Source organism: Natator depressus, chromosome 3 (assembly GCF_965152275.1).
Source record: "Natator depressus isolate rNatDep1 chromosome 3, rNatDep2.hap1, whole genome shotgun sequence".
Classification (NCBI taxonomy): Eukaryota; Metazoa; Chordata; order Testudines; family Cheloniidae; genus Natator; species Natator depressus.
The window spans coordinates 130,110,061-130,126,576 of NC_134236.1; the positions used below are offsets into that span (position 1 = coordinate 130,110,061).

At 42.8% G+C, this 16,516-nt stretch overlaps 1 protein-coding gene across 1 annotated transcript; it reads left to right on the forward strand.

The window, feature by feature from the left end:
• The first annotated feature begins 840 nt into the window (after positions 1 to 840).
• AGT (angiotensinogen) lies at positions 841 to 16,209 on the forward strand. Its single transcript, XM_074947027.1, has 5 exons — positions 841 to 949; positions 4,752 to 5,541; positions 11,844 to 12,111; positions 12,877 to 13,021; positions 14,784 to 16,209. Exons 2-5 carry the CDS (start codon positions 4,776 to 4,778, stop codon positions 14,970 to 14,972), a joined length of 1,368 nt encoding a protein of 455 aa, XP_074803128.1. The 5' UTR covers positions 841 to 949; positions 4,752 to 4,775; the 3' UTR covers positions 14,973 to 16,209.
• The last annotated feature ends 307 nt before the right edge of the window (positions 16,210 to 16,516 follow it).

Sequence of the window (16,516 nt, forward strand, 5' to 3'; positions counted from 1 at the left end):
AAATCATCATTTTGAAATCAGACACAAAGCATGGGAAATCAGACTGGGATCCTCTGCACTGACTTGTGAGCAGGTTTGAAAGGTGTGTGCTTTCTGTGTACCCTTCAAGTGGCTGTAGCCAGGTGGGATTAATTGGGAAACATGCCTATCCCTTTGTCTTTGCGTGTACAACCAGTGTCTTAGGGAGGGAAAAGCAAACAAACAACTTCCTAGAGTTCCTAATGGCTGCACAGGTGGCAGTCAAAGGTCTGCCTGAGGTAGACTTCTGCCACCTCTGTCTCTGGAGTCTATATTGCTGGTTGGCCTAAAATGAAAGATGGGAAAGAGATTCTTTTCTTCTGAAAGCTCAAGTTCTATCGCTAGGCCTGTATTAATTTCCAAAACCATGGCAACCCTACTCTACTGCAGATAAAACCTGACAAAGGGCCCACACCTAATTATTAGAAGAATGCCTTTACAGGCTAGCTTTAAAAATGGTTTAAAAGTCACACCCAAATGGAGTTACTCCAGGAACAAATTTGGTCTTAAATGTAGCAGTGTATCTGTAGTAAGCAGGGAAGGGAAAGGGGTGAAAGGTTACAAGAACATGAGCTGGTTTTTTATCTGGCATTACTATGGGCCCATATGCATAACAGAAAGTCACAGTCCAGGCCAGTGAATGTGTAACAGAAGACCATGCTATGCTTGGTTAAAGGTTGTATATTGATCTGTAAACCCACCAATGGGTCTAGTGTTCAGCCATGCTCATGTTTCATCTGGTCCCATCTGGTCTGATCTAGTCTCCACTCACTGCTCCACTTGGTGATGCAATGTAGCTCTGTGGAACAGCACTGGAAAGGGTCTTCCCTTTCAAAAAGGCATAAATGTGCCAGCAGTCATGGTAGAGTGCGTCAGATACAGCAGGTGCTGAGAGGAGCCGGGTTTGCGGAAGATACCATAAGAGAGCAAGGTGAGATGAAGGACAAAGACTAGCAAACCTGTTGTTTGAATAGATGGTTTTGCTTTGAATGTTAATTTTTAAATGACTCTTTAGCGCTGGTGAAAGTTTCTGGACTGGCATCCCCAGAGAGTGAAATCTTCTCTTTCAGATACAGGCACAGCCTCAGTGCTCATCTGGAGGAAGTAATGCTATGGATTTGGCTGCACTAGGAAATGGTCTTACTGGTAACAAGGGTGGCCAGCAATGGATCTGTGACAAACTCGGAGAATGTCTGTACTGTTTTTTAATGAATATTGAGTGTGACCATCTCCTTGTTCAGTTTGGTATAGTTACCTGCCTGAATGCAGAGTTAAATCAAAGGCTGTAAAGGGGGGTGGTTAAGGAACCCAGGATACGTGAAACAACCCCTCAGAGAAGACATCCCCTCAGGGTATGTCTACTCAGTAAGTGAACACTCATGGCTGGCCTGGGTCAGCTGCCTTGGGTTTGGGTCGCAGGGCTGTAAAATTGCTGTGTAGACATCCAGGATGAGGCTGGAGCCCAGCCCCTGGGATCCTCCCCCCTTGCGGGGTCCCAGAGCCCCAGCTCCAGCTTGAGCCCGAACGTGTACACAAGAATTTTACAGCCCCTGAGCCCCATGAACCTGAGTCAGCTGACTGGGGCCAGATGTGGCTTTGCTCAGGGGCTTTTACTCCAGTGTGGACGTACCCTCAAGTATGCAGCCTCAAAGGATTTAAGGTAACAATAGCTGGCTCCATTCAGGGTAAATTGGGGTATCTTCCCCAAGGCTAAGCCTGGATCAAAGGAGACCAAAGAAACCCTGAAAGGGATTAGAAAAGGGAGGGGGGTTTGGATGAGTGAGAGGGGCTGGCTGGCTGGCCAGGATGTGCCAGTGAAAAGGCTGACAGAGAGACAGAAGGAAGGCTGCAAGCAGCGTAGGCTGCTTCTTCTAAGTCAGAGCCACCTAAGCTACAGGTAGAGAGAGAGGTTCAACTTAGGTAATGACATATACATCAGGACTCTATGTTGGTTTAAACCTACTTCTTTAACAGCTGTGTACCTTTTGGGGCAAAATAAATCAGGCTTTGTTTTGAAGAAGTGTTTTCTATCTCACTGTGAGCTCATGCTGGCACAGGCTCCCACTGATCTCAGAGTCCAAGGACAGCTGGACCTAGAATTAGACATGATTAGTACCAGGGCCTATAACTCAGGCCCTGTTCTGAGAGTGGATGAATTGCAGTATTCCAGTCCGGGAGTAGCCTGCTGTGTGTGTGGGTGGGGGGTATGGGGGTGCACCTGGAAAGACGCGGAGAAGGGACACAGTACAGCTAGCCTGGTAATCACATGCCCCAAGGCAGAAGACAGTTTCACTGCTGGTGTAGATGGGACAAAATTGTTTTCACCATGGGAAAGGATTCTTAAAACTTGGTTTCTAACGGGCCAAAGTCCTATTAGAGGCAAGGTCTAGAGATGGAATGGCAGTGCCCTTTAATTCTTGGCCTTTCTGTTGCAATTGCCTACTGATCACCTGGGAAATGCTAAGGAGATGATCTGGCTGGAAATACATTCAGCACAGCTGGAGAAGTAGCTATGCCTTTTATGAAAAGAGAAGCAGGAAAGCATCTTGTTCAGTTTAGTTGCAAGCAGTCTGCTACAATTTACTAAATAATCCCATAAATTTGATGCCTTAGAGATTTAGCTGTGTCTTGTTTGAAACTCTGGGATGGGAAGTTTGCTTTGAGCACCACCAACTGATTTAAGGCAAAAGCTGATGCTGAAGGAAGGAAGGAAGGAAGGAAGGAAATGTTGCAGTTCTGAAGGCCATGACTGGGCTAATAAATGATGTAGTATGCTAGCTAAATAGGGAGAAAGAATAGATGTGTATTTTAGGCATAGAACTGGGAGTCAATAAAGCTGGGTTCTATTCCAGTCCTCTTCCCCAGACTTGTGTGACCTTGAACAAGTCCCTTCGGGCCTGATTTTCAGTAAGTAGGCAGGCGTGAAAATTTCCAGCTACTCTATTGTGCATGAGCAAATCCCCAGCTTGCACACACGTAGCTAGAGAGGTGTACACAACTGGGGATTTAAATGAACTTGTTAGCGTGCAGGCAGACATGGTAGTGCATCTGTCTACTGGTGTGAATTTTAGTTTGTAGTTAATCTCTCTCTACCTCAATCTTCCCATTTGCAAAATGGGGTAATACCTCAGACAGGTGCTGGGAGGTTTCCGGCATTACTAACTGAAAAGCCCTTTGAGATCCTCAGATGGAAGGCACTACAGCTGGACAATGGGGTATCATAAATCATGCCAGGAAAGTGCCTGCCACCCAGAGAATGGATTCAAATCACACCACCACCAATCAATGTAAACAACGAGCACCAAGAAGGAAGGTGGTGAAAAGGAACAGAGCCCATTGCAGACAATGTTGCTAGGGTACTTTTCTCAGCAGGCTCAGACTGCCAGATTCATAGCAGCTGCCAGTCAGACCTTCTACAACTACAAAAGATGAGCAGAGCTGAAAACTGAGCCTGTTTTCTCATCTTGCACCATTCATGAGCCCTGCAGAGCCAGGAAAGGGCTAGAAGAGGGACACAATTCTGAAACCCTTGCTCATGTTAAGTTGTATTATACCCCATAAGTGGTTCTACTGAAATCAGCAGAAACACTTACGGAGTAAGGCACTGCTCGTTGTGATGAAGGGTGTCAGAATCTAGCCCTAAATAAAAACATTTTGAAGTATGATGGGTGTTACTATCTTGCAAATTCACAAATTATCACACGTTTTAATATGAAACATGCAGGTTTCCAATCCACAGCTTCAAATTTAAAGACGACGCTCCAAAAATTCAGAAACAGGCAAAATTTGGTATATGAGTAGAGATAATTAGAACATGCAAAATTTGTAAGAACACATCAGTATTGGGTATGCATGTGTGTGTCTCTCTCCATGGATACTCACAAAAATCCAGAGTGAACTCACACAGTGAAATTTGATTTCTAGTGAAGTAAAATGAGAGTCGAAAATTGTCTCAGTACAAGATGGAAATTGCTAATCCAGTATAGCAAAACATTGTTCATGACTTCTAGAACAGCAATTGTTAGAGGGAAGTAATGTGGAAAAAAATATCCCAACATCTGCTAATGCTGAAGTTTCCACAGAAGGAGGGAGAGAGAGAGAGAACACAATCCATGTCAGAGACATGTTGTGAGAATTACCGAGTGTGTGTACTGCATTTTGAAAATAAGTGCTAATTACTATGATGATTAGATACACAGAGGAGAAAGACGGTACAGTGCTGGGGGAGGGGAAGGGGAGCAGCAGGGTGAGAGTTCAGAGACCTGGCTTCAATTCCCTGCCTTGCCACAGACTTCCTGTATAAGCTTGGGCAAGTCACAATCTCTCTGTGCCTCAGTTGTCCATCTGTGAAAGGAGGTTAATAGCACTTCCTTACCTCACAGGGGTGTTGTGAAGATACAGACATTAAAATGAGATGCACTCAGATGCTACGTGCCTGGGGGCTATACGAGTACCAGTGACACACACTGGGGATGGGATCTTCAAGAGCACCCAGCATCTGCTCCCATTGAGCTCAATGGATATTTTACCATTGTTTTCAGTCAGATCAGAGTTAGGCCAATGCTAAACTCTTTTGAAAACTCCCACCCATCTGATTTCCTGACCTGTGAGGAAAAGCAATATTAACATTTCACACTGCCTGTGAGAGGAACAAAGTAAATGGCATGTTAATTAGCTAACCCTTCCCCCCACTTACTTACTTACTTTTTTTTTTTTTTTTTTTCCCCAAACAGACTTTGCTGAAATTGTTCTTCAACATGAATCCAGGAGTGAGCCTCCTGTGTTTCTTCCTGTGCCTGAGCCCCGTTGTGTGTGACCGGGTGTACGTCCACCCTTTCCATTTGTTTTCCTACAACAAAAGCAGCTGCGAGAAGCTGGACAACTTGACACAGGAGGAGAAAATGTTTGTCCCCATTTCCATTGAGTCCCAAACCATCCCTGCCTATGAAGAGAACCTGAAAGATAAAACCAAGCTGGGAACACAAAGCTCGGATACCAAGCGTGACCAAAAGCTGAGCTACTTGAAAGACCTAGTGCATGTCCTTGGTATGCGCTTCTATGGGGCGCTGAAGGAAACATTGAAGGGTGAAAACATTCTCTTGTCACCTACCAATCTCTACAGGTCTTTGTTGTCATTCTACTTAGGGGCCTCCGAACAGACAGCAGCTGATTTACAGAACTTCTTGGGATTCGTTCCCCCCTCCGGTGACCCAGACTGCACCTCCAAAGTGGATGGACACAAAGTCCTTTTGACCCTGAAGACCATGGATGACCTGCTCTTTACCAAGCTTTCCTGCCTCTTCTCTGCTCCCAGTGTGCGTTTATCCAAATCACTCGTGCACAGTCTGGCCCCTTCTGCCGATTATTTTTATGCCCGAGCTGTTGACTTTACGAACCCAAGTCAGGCAGCAGAACTAATCGAAAACTTCGTGAAGGGCAAAGATGCCAGCAGAACCCAGAATGTACTGACAAACATAGACCCGTCTACCACCCTGCTGTTTGTGACTTACATTCAGTTTAAAGGTAAGAACAACGAGAATTAATTTCAATGGCAATCTCAGGGGGGCAGCTAATGACCTCCAGATTCATCGGTTTCTGCAAGCCAGCACATTTTGTACCTCACAGCTCTCCCACCTTGGGCTTTGCTTTCTTAGGTTAAGCAGGATCAGGCCTGATCAGCAGCTAGATGGAAGACCTCAGCTGAAAACCTAGAGTGCTGCAAGATGTGGCCTTAGTGTTACACTTAATAAATAATAGCCATACTGTTTGTATTGTTGGTAGAGCAAGTTCCTCTTTGTGCTTGGCGCTGTACAAAAACAGTCACTTTCCCCCAAAGAGCTTATGGTCTAAACAGACAAGAGAAAGGGTGGGAGAAAGAAAGTATTACAATCCCCGTTACAGATGTGAAACCGCACTTAACGTGAATAAGTGACTTGCCCAGAGTCACGCAGGAAGTCTGTCTCAGAAACTGAGCCCAGATCTCCCAAGTCCCACTCCCGTTTCTTAACCACAAGGTCATCCTTCGCCCTGGTGCATATGCCATCAGTGCCTCATCTACAGACAGACCGTGATAGGCAACATCTGTCAGCCAGCCACAGAGTCATTGCCGTGCGTAAGGGGGACTGAGGGGAGAATGGAGGGAGATTTCCTCTGACCAGTTGTGTAGAGATCCACAGGTTTGGGTCCCCAGCCTATGAAACGAAGCAATCATACCCACTGCCTGCCTGTTCTGCCTCTCTGTTGGCCCCAGGCAGGGCAAAGATGCTACATCAGAAACCTCCCTGAGTATAAGTTCTAAAGTAAGGGTTCCACGCCTGCACATTTCACATGGCACAGGTGGAAAGGGCTCCTGGTCCCCAAAAGTGCCAGCGTATTTTTCAGAAGAAGAGGAGTTTCACAAGAATAGGAGAACTCAACTTGATGCTCTGGCCAATTCCAACCAGGATAGTTCCTTTCTGCTTACTTAGAACTCCCCCTGTAGCTCCAGTTGGATAGTTAGCCTCCACATTCCCTTCTACAATACTGGGGTGGTGGACTGCTGCTGGCACACAGTAGCTGCCAGAGTCCATCCAAGAGGTGGCTGCTCTTCAGGGGTGGATGAGACTTAATTCCAATTCAGCAGTCTCTTGTTTGAGTCTGTTTTTGAAGTCTTTTAGTTTTAATATTGCACCTTTAGGTCTGAGATCGAGTGACCAGAGACATTGAAGTGTTCTCCAACTGGTTTATGAATGTTATAATTCTTGACGTCTGATTTGTGTCCATTTATTCTTTTACGTAGAGACTGTCCAGTTTGACCAATGTACATTATGAGATGATTCTGACCTTTTAATTTTGCTGTCAGCTGGGCACAACCAGAGAGGGTAGAGTTTTTTTTTTTTTTTTTATAACAAAGCTATTTCTTTGGATCGCCTTCCCCTGTGTTTGAAACTCACTGTTTGATTTAGGAATGTACGTTTGTCATGTCTCTCTGCTTCACCGGTCTAGCTCTATTTCGTCTGCTCTCTTAGGAGGAAGATGAGCACACATGTGCCACAGACTCCACATGGGGGCTAGAGAAAAGCAGTTCAGACATGGGTGAATTAGAAAATAACCACTGCTGCAGCCCTTCCCTACTATTCAGCAGATCTTGCTTGGCTCTTCTGTTTACTGAAGAGCAGCCATGTTAACTTACACTTACAAGCTTCACATTTTCTCCCAGTAAACACAGGAGAGGAAAATATATCAAATTCTTCTAGGCTATATTACATGATCATAAGATATTACCCATAGTCATGGGACTGTCTAGGTGGTAGTGATCCAATTAGAAACCAAGGTTTCACTATTCTAGACCTCCAAGTTGTAACCCACTCTTATATAGTTATTTTAAATAAAGACCGAGCCCCTCTCCACATTACAGAATGCATTGTGGTACAACCACCATGTTCATAAAGGGACCGTCAAGCATAGTACAGCCACAACAAAAGGGAACAAGAACCATTTTTGAAATTCCTTGCAAGCTACGCTTGATTGAACACACAATTTACTGGGGGGAGGAGGGGTTAGAAAATGTTTTTCAAAGTTGCAAAAATAAATAATTAAAAATCAATGTGAGAAGCTGGATCCTATAATAGCACAGTCAGATGGTAGTGCTGGGTGAAAATTTTCCACATCCAGACTGTTTTTCAGTGGAACATTTTCCACAGAAAGTTTAAATTTTCTGCAAAAACCTGACACTTAATTGTAAACCCCAAAACATTGGTTTTCAGTGGAAAATGTTTGGTTTTTTGACAAAAGGTCAAAGTTTTCCACAGAATAGAAAGCCATTTTCTGACCAGCTCTACTAGATGGGTACAAAAATTGTGTTACTAAGTATGCGAAATATTACTTGAAGCATAGATGAACAATGGTTCTCTCCTGGTGTGTGTGTGTGTGTGTGTGTCCGTCCGTCCGTCCGTCCGTCCGTCCATCCAGAGTCCTCTCCTAGCTTGTCAGGCTAGAGTTTCAGCATGTTTCTGCTAGCCTCTATGTCTTTCTCCCTCCCTTCTCTTGTCCTCCTTGATATAGGCTTCTTTCCTTTGATAAAGCAGTATAAAGGTTACACAAAGCCGGTGACTTGACACTGGTTGACTCCCAGTAAAAAAGCATTTCTTTCAGTTGTCCAGCTAAGATGATCTTTTCCTATTATACAGGCATTCCCTTCTTTCTTTCTTTCTCTTTCGTTTCCTATTACAAGAAAAACACACTTTAATATGGCTAAATGTAAACGTATATATAGAGGAACAAAAAACGTAGGCCATACTTACAGGATGGGGGATTCTATCCTGAGAAGCCGTGACTCTGAAAAAGATTTGGGGGTCATGGTGGACAATCAGCTGAACATGAGCTCCCAGTGTGATGCTCTAGCCAAAAGGGCTAATTTGATCCTTGGATGCATAAACAGAAGAATCTTGAATAGGAGTAGAGGGATTATTTTATCTTTGTATTTGGCACTGGTGCAACTGCTGCTGGAATACTGTGTCCACTTCTGGTACCCACAATTCAAGAAGGATGTTGATAAATTGAATAGGGTTCAGAGAAGAGCCACAAGAATGATTAAAGGATTAGAATACCTGACATAGCGATAGACTCAAGGAGCTCTATTTAATTTAACAAAGAAGGTTAAAGGGTGACTTAATCACACTCTAAGTACTATGACAAAGTTCCTCCTCTACCTTGGTGGGTCTTGCGCTTACTGGCAGATTTGCTCGCCTCGGAGATTCACGGCAGCCTTCAGTTTGGCTGTTTTCATGAACCCACAGTCCAGGTCAACTCCTCCCGTGTCTGACCAGGAGCTGGGAGGTTTGGGGGGAATCCGGGCCCGTCCTCTACTCCGGGTTCCAGCCCAGGGCCCTGTGGAATGCAGCTGTCTAGAGTGCCTCCTGGAACAGCTGTGCGACAGCTACAACGCCCCGGGCTACTTCCCCATGGCCTCCTCCCAACACCTTCTTTATTCTCACCATAGGACCTTCCTCCTGGTGTCTGATAATGCTTGTACTCCTCAGTCCTCCAATAGTACGCGTTCTCACTCTCAGCTCCTAGTGCCTCTTGCTCCCAGCTCCTCACATGCGCCACAAACTGAAGTGAGGTCCTTTTTAAACCCAGGTGCCCTGATTAGCCTCCCTTAATTGATTCTAGCAGCTTCTTGATTGGCTGCAGGTGTTCTAATCAGCCTGTCTTAATTGTTTCCAGAAAGTTCCTGATTGTTCTGGAACCTTCCCTGTTACCTTACCCAGGGAAAAGGGACCTACTTAACCTGGGGCTAATATATCTGCCTTCTATCACTCTCCTGTAGTCATCTGGCCCAACCCGGTCACAGTACCTAGGTGGGTAACAAGTATTTAATAATGGGCTCTTCAATCTAGCAGAGAAAGGTAACATCATTCAATGGCTGAAAGTTGAAGCTAGCCAAATTCTGACTGGAAATAAGGAATAAGTTAGAACAGTGAATAATTAACTTACCAAGGGCTGTGCTGGATTCTCCATCGCTAACAATTTTTAAATCAAGATGGGATGTTTGTCTAAAAGATAAGCTCGAGGAATTGTTTTGGGGAAGTTCTATGGCCAGTGCTCTACAGGAGGTCAGACTAGATGATCACAGTAGTCCATTCTGGCCTTGGAATTTATGAATACTGTGTGTATTTAATTAAAGGTTCTTTCCCACTTACTTCTTCTGAATACAATGATGTGGCAAATGGGCTGGCAGAGTCTCAGTAGCTTGGGGATTGCCTTCAATATTTCTGGAGGGTGAATATTTCATTACCAGGAAAATGGGGATAGCTCCCTTCACACACTAATATTATACAAAAGACTTAATAGAAACATAGTATGATTTCCAAAACAGTTGGCCAGATACTGTTTCCTTAGCTGGGGAAATCCATGTAGTCAATGGAACTGTGCAGATTTACAGTTGCTGAGGATCTGGCCCACCAAATGGTAATGAGGTTGACCCTGCACCCAAAGTCCATGGCAAGCTCTTGGAGAGGTCAGTGATGCAAAAATCAGGCTCAAAATTAATTATAGCAACTAGTACTGATATTGCAGAGGCAGCACACGGTCATAGTCATGCTGATTTGTTTGCCAAACCAAGGACTTTTCACTGGCAGCATTTAGCAAAATAACGTATCACCGGCAAGTGAAGTTCCTCAACTGTGTTCAGGGTTCAAATTGCAGGCTTTTAGCAACCAAGGTTTGTGTTTAATAATCCCAGTGAGATTGAGTCACCTCACTCTGATCAGAGAGCTAAAGTGAGAGTTATGTTTATTTAATAGGATCGTAACAACTGTGCTGGAGCAGACCCGATGTCCAGCTTATCCAGTGTCCTGGCTCTGACAAAGGGCAGTACTAGCTGCCTCGGAAGAAGGAAAAAGAATCCACACAAGAGGCAGCTATGGGATAACCTGCCACCCCCCGCCCCCACCTGGGAAAATTTCCTCCTAACCCAAAATAGTTAGAGTTTGGCTTATGGTATGGCCTGAAGTGTGAGGGTTCCAAAACTCCTTAAAAACATATTTACTTTTACAATGCTGGATATGCTTGTTTTCCATATAAATGTCCAATTTGTTTCTGAATACTGCTGTAGTCTTGGCCTCTAATACCATGTGGCAATGAGTTCCACAGGCTATGCTTTTACCATGTATGAAAAAAAATATTTCCTTATTTTAAAGTTGCTTCCTTTTAATTTCAGCTTATGTCCCCTTATTCTTATATTATAAGAAGAGGTGAATAGCTGTGGCCAATATACCTTCTCTACCCTTCATTATTATGTATACTTCTTTCATGTATCTTCTTACCCGTTTCTTCTTTAAGGTGAAGTAATATTGTGCATAATACTCTTCTCATGCAAGCGTGTTTCAAAGGCAAGAGTTTCTGTACTGTAATGTACAGAGTGTGTACATTTATTTCATGTGCTAACAGTAGCCTCATTTTCCATATTCATTATTCATAACACATGAGACACTAAAAACATTGATACATCTAGGCTTGGAAGGACTAGATTGGTAAATGTCAAGTTCACCGTGCACTCACAAACTGATGAAAAAATTGTTTAATAGATTATAAAAATTTACAGGTAGGCAAATTAAAAACAGGCTGCTTGAGAACTTAGTAGAATTTGATTTAAGGATATTTACTTTGTATATTTTGACACAATGTTGAAAATTTGTGTTTTAATGGTTATAAAGCTGAAACTTTTTGAATCTCAACATCTACTGTCATTAAATTATTGTCTAACCACCACATAATTTTCTGCAACTATGAAAACTTAAATTTATAAAAAAAATTTAAAAATGCTTAAAACCATAATTTTGTGCAACTGTGAAAATTTACATAAATCAAAATAGAAAAAACTGCTTAAAAATAAACATCGCTATTATTCATCTAAATTATTAAAAAAATTAAAATAAAATTCTGCCATGCCTAAATATATCTATTTATTGATGGAGACTAGCTCTCAGGTTAGGACAAGTCCTACTTTCCACCAATATTATATCAGTTTCTTTTTAATATTCACCAGATACAAAGCATTTGAAGACAACAATAGCAAACTGTTGAATGACCACAGGAGTCCCAATAACAGTCCGATGGTTCTTTTACATACGGTGCCATAGGTACCGTAGCCTTTGCCTAAGGCCACCCCGGGTGCATTCAGCAGCACAGCATGTATACTCACATAGTTAACATTCGGCATGTAATTCTCTTGCACAATGTCACATTTGTATTCTCAAAAGAAAAAGTGACTCTGGTAATGATTAAATAGCGATAACACATAAATAAATTGGACCTTCTCCCTTTCTCACTCTGGTTTTCAGCCAATGTGAAGAAAGCCTCCCAACTGAAAGAGCTTCAGGAGTTCTGGACTGATTCAAGCACAAAGACCCTGGTGCCTATGATGTCCATAACTGGAACATTTCAGTACAAGAGGGACGACAGCAAGAATTTTTCAGTAATCAAAGTTCCTGTCAGCGAGAACGCTTTCCTTGTGCTGGTGCAGCCTGTCAACAGCAATGACCTGAACCCAATAGAGTCGGAACTTTCCTTGCATCCATCTTCGACTTGGCTGCAAAATCTGTCACCCAGGTATATTTAAATGTACATACAAAATCTCACATAAGAATATACGGATTACTAAACCAGAACAAGCCAATGGCCCATAGCTAGCCAGTTTCCTCTCTCTAACAGTGGCCAAATCCTTCCGAGGAAGGCATACCAACCCTTCTGAAACACAACACTGCATCTGGTTGTGCAACACTGTTACACCAGGAGACTCCAGAGGATGATCAGTTGTCTAGAAGCATGAGGAAAGCTAGCCCTTGTATTGCTCCTCGCTCGTATAACTACGTGTGCTCTCAAGTCACAACCTTTCACCCTTATTTTGTCCCCTCCTTTTACATGTTGATAACCTGGATTCTGGAGTTACATTCTGGCTCCATTGAAGTCACTTGGAGTTTGACTTCAATGGGGCCAAGATTTTACCCCTAGTATTTTGCCTCTTTCCAAAAAAGCAAAAAACAAACAAAAGCCTTGCTAGAACTGGTAATACAGGGCCCACCAATGGGGCTACTCATGCTTAAAGTTAAACACTTACTTAACTGCTTTACTGAATCGGGGCCATATTTCATCAGCACTCCACCCATAATAGTGGGCAAGTTACCCCTCAGAAACAGCACACATAGCTTCTATTGTTCTGTGACACTGAAAAATAATTATTCTTGTGTGCCTATATGCACAACACTTCTGCTTAGCCTCCCACTGGTTTTAAAATCCAAGGTCACTTTTCCCCCATGGATATTGGTGGAACAATAATTATTCATACCTTTCTTTTTTTAAATATATTTTCTACAGACATATTAAATTATCTTTGCCAGAGTTAACAATACAAAGCGCGTATGACCTTCAGGAACTGCTCACAAACATGAATTTGTCTGCACTGCTTGGGAAGAAAGCAAATCTTACTAAAATAAGTGATGCCAATCTTACCGTTGGAAAGGTATAGTACATGCCATCCGTATTAAGAAACGCCTTCACCCATGTATCTTGTCCAACCAAATGTATATAAATCAGCTAAAAATATAACACAACAAAGGGCAAGAACAGTGGTGTTGGGGGGGGAGGTGAGGGAGGGGGAAGGGCCATACTGAATGGCCATGAAGAACAAAAGGAACTGCTCTGGGAACAACCCCCAGGCTGAAGTTTGTTTGCATAAACGGTTCAGACATCATCACTACTACATGCATTAAAATAGCACCACTATCAAAAAGTCAGGTTTGAGGTCCTATTGCACAAGGCGCTGTACAAAAATATAGGGAGACATGGTCCCTGTCAATCATAAATAATGTAATAGAGCTCCAAGTGTGTCCATGAGCAGGAGCATGGTTTGACAAATGTATTCTGCTATGAATATTTCGGCAAGCTCAGACTGTAACCTCTGTTGCTGAGGGAGGGCTGTAGGTATTCGGCTGTTCAGTGCCCGCCCTGAATATTCCAAAGCCCATGGGGCACAGGAGCTGCTACCTTACCTGAAACCTGCATCTGGAACACGGACACACTAGACCAGTTTCTCTCAACCTTTTTAGTGCTTGCAGCTCACCTTGGACTTAAAAAAAATTTTTTTTTTTTATCCTCCCCAAGCCTGAGCCTCACTGCCCAGGACTGAAGCATGTAACTTAGCTTCATAGGGCCCTCTGTGGTGGGGGCAATTGCCCTGCTTGCCATCCCCTAATGCCAGTCCTGCACTTGTGAACCCCCCACCCACCCATCCCACGACCCCCACGTTGAGAAACACTACACTAGACTTTTAAGATGACGACTGTGCATCAAATTGGGATGGTCTATTTATTTTACCTTGTTTTTGTGTTCATTTTTCCAAGTGGCATCATTTGTATGATTACTACAGACACACACTGCTTTTATATAGTGCTATTCATATTCAAAGCACGGTACAAACATCAACTATTCCATCAACTAATTTCCATATAATCAATGGCTGATTTAATGTGTTACTAATGAATCTTCTTTCAAACCTTTAAAAGAATGATCCTTTGCAAGTTAATACCCAGGTAGATAGCTTCTGAGGCCTAGCTAAATTTCCAAAGTTGAGAGATGGTCACTGAGCAATGGAAGGAAAACTTCTGAATGCTGGGGTAGGTTTTTGTTGCTCCAAAAGTGCCATCCTGACTTTATATAACTGCCCCTATCAGGAACCCTCTCTCACCCTGTTAACAGGTAGTCATCCGAAAGGAGGCAGCACCTGGAACTTAAGTCAGAGGTAAAGTAATAAGTCTGTACAGGAAACCAGTGCAATGAGGCTGTCAGAAGTGAGACACATTACCTATTTGGGGGCAGAGAACTAACATCCAGACCTGAGGAGGAAGACTAGGGAGATGGTCTTTATATTCATGAAAAGGAGAAAAGCTTTCTTGGAGACAGCATGTGTGACTTTACTCCTGATTTTTCTACCTAGATGGACTGACTAGGGTGAAATCTCACCCCATCAAAGTGAATAGGATTTCGAAATTTAACCCATAGAATCAGGCTGAGTGTTTGCCTGGTTGTCTAGCTTTCTTTTTTTGGTGGGCGCGCTTTATTGGAACACACACCTCAATTATCTATAAACTGCATCTTATGCGTTTACTGCTGATCTCCATGTCACTGGTTATTACAAGTAAATGAAAATACTTCATAGGCGTTCATTTATCACTTCAATTTCATGCTCTGGTGACTCCAGATTCACTTAAATATTTGCTTTCCAGGTTATAAATAAGGCCCTTTTCAAACTGAAGAACGGAGTAGATCTACCAGAAGACTTCTTAGAAGAAAATGGAGGTTCGCTGCCACTGGAAGTAACACTGAACAAACCGTTCCTACTAGCCGTTTATGAGAAGAATTCAAAGGCAATGGTTTTAATTGGCAGAGTAACAAACCCACTGAACGGTGTTTAAAGCCAAGGGCTGCAGGGTGGGGAGGGGGGAGTGTCTATGAGCAGCTGTAGTCAGCTTTGAAATGAAGCAGATGGTATTTCAAATACAACTTTTAAAAGATAAAATGCTAGTGATAATAGTGTATTCCCCCCCCCCCATTAGTCATCCACTGAGAGGGAGGAAAATCCTTTGTCTGTCTGTTGGGAACATGATGATTCCAGTGTGAAATCTTTATGGCACGAACAGCAACATTACAAGCTGCAGTGTGAAGTTTGACTGCTTAACGTAACTGGTGTTTTATTGCAGACAAATATAAAGAAGGGGTAACTTCAGCTCTTTTATACATTTGAAAAGTAGGGTGGTTTTGTGGGAGCAGCACAGATTGTATTACAGAAGTAGTATTAAAACAATACCATGTGAGCATGCTTTTGGGATGTTTCTCTTCTCCCCACCCCCATCCGAATGGAAAATAATATGTATTTCCTAACTGTATTGGGAAACTAAAATAAGGTTGGTTTGCACTGATGAGCTGAAAGAGCAATATTATTATACACACCTCTTTGGAAAGCCTTATTTTTCCATTAGAAAAGTTCAGATTATTTTTAAAACCACAAATTATTTAGACATCTACACTGAGAGCCATTTATTATACACATTTATGACCTTAAAGAAAGAGACTACTACTATTTAGGGCCCAGTTCTGTAATTCTTAACTCTCAGAGTAGTTCTAGCTCAAGCACATAGTCCCATTGGAAGTAATTTGGACTTGTGACATGAGTAAGTGCCACTACATATGAGTCAAGGTTGCAGAACCAAGCTCCTAGTGCCAAATCAGTCCAGTCACTGAAGTCAATAGATTCCCTGTTGGCTCTGATGGGAGTTTAATCAGGCTCTTAGATCGTAAACTTGTGGAGGTAGGGGCTGTGGATGAAATCCTGGACCTACTGAAGCGAATGGCAGTTTTACCAGTGATGTCAAAGGAGCCCGAATTTCACTCCTTGTCTGGAGACCTGTATGTAAAGCACACAACACACTGCTGGCACTCTACAAATAGTGCTAAAATGCTCCAGAATGCAACCTTTTACAGATTGTAATGGATAAGAGTAACTAATACAGCCAAACCTGGGAAGACTATGACGTCAAATGCAGTATCTATACATTTATTTGATTTGCTCTATGTATTCCAGAAGGCACTATAACATTTAAATATTGTGCTTGCATTGTACACACAAGCAACTTTTATGTTAAATATTCAGAACAGGAAAAATTCACAAATAAAACATTTACAAATGGCTTTGTCAGTACTATAGTTATCGTACAGTTTATAACTGGATCCCTCATTCATTCCCACTTTTGAGATTTGCTGTAACTCTTAGCCCTGCTCTACACTAGGAGTTGAGGTCGAAATTAGCAGCGTTAAATCGATTTAACGCTGCACCCGTCCACACAATGAAGCCTTTTTCCGACTTAAAGGGCTCTTAAAATCGATTTCCTTACTCCACCCCCGACAAGGGGATTAGCGCTGAAATCGGCCTTGCCGGGTCGAATTTGGGGTACTGTGGACA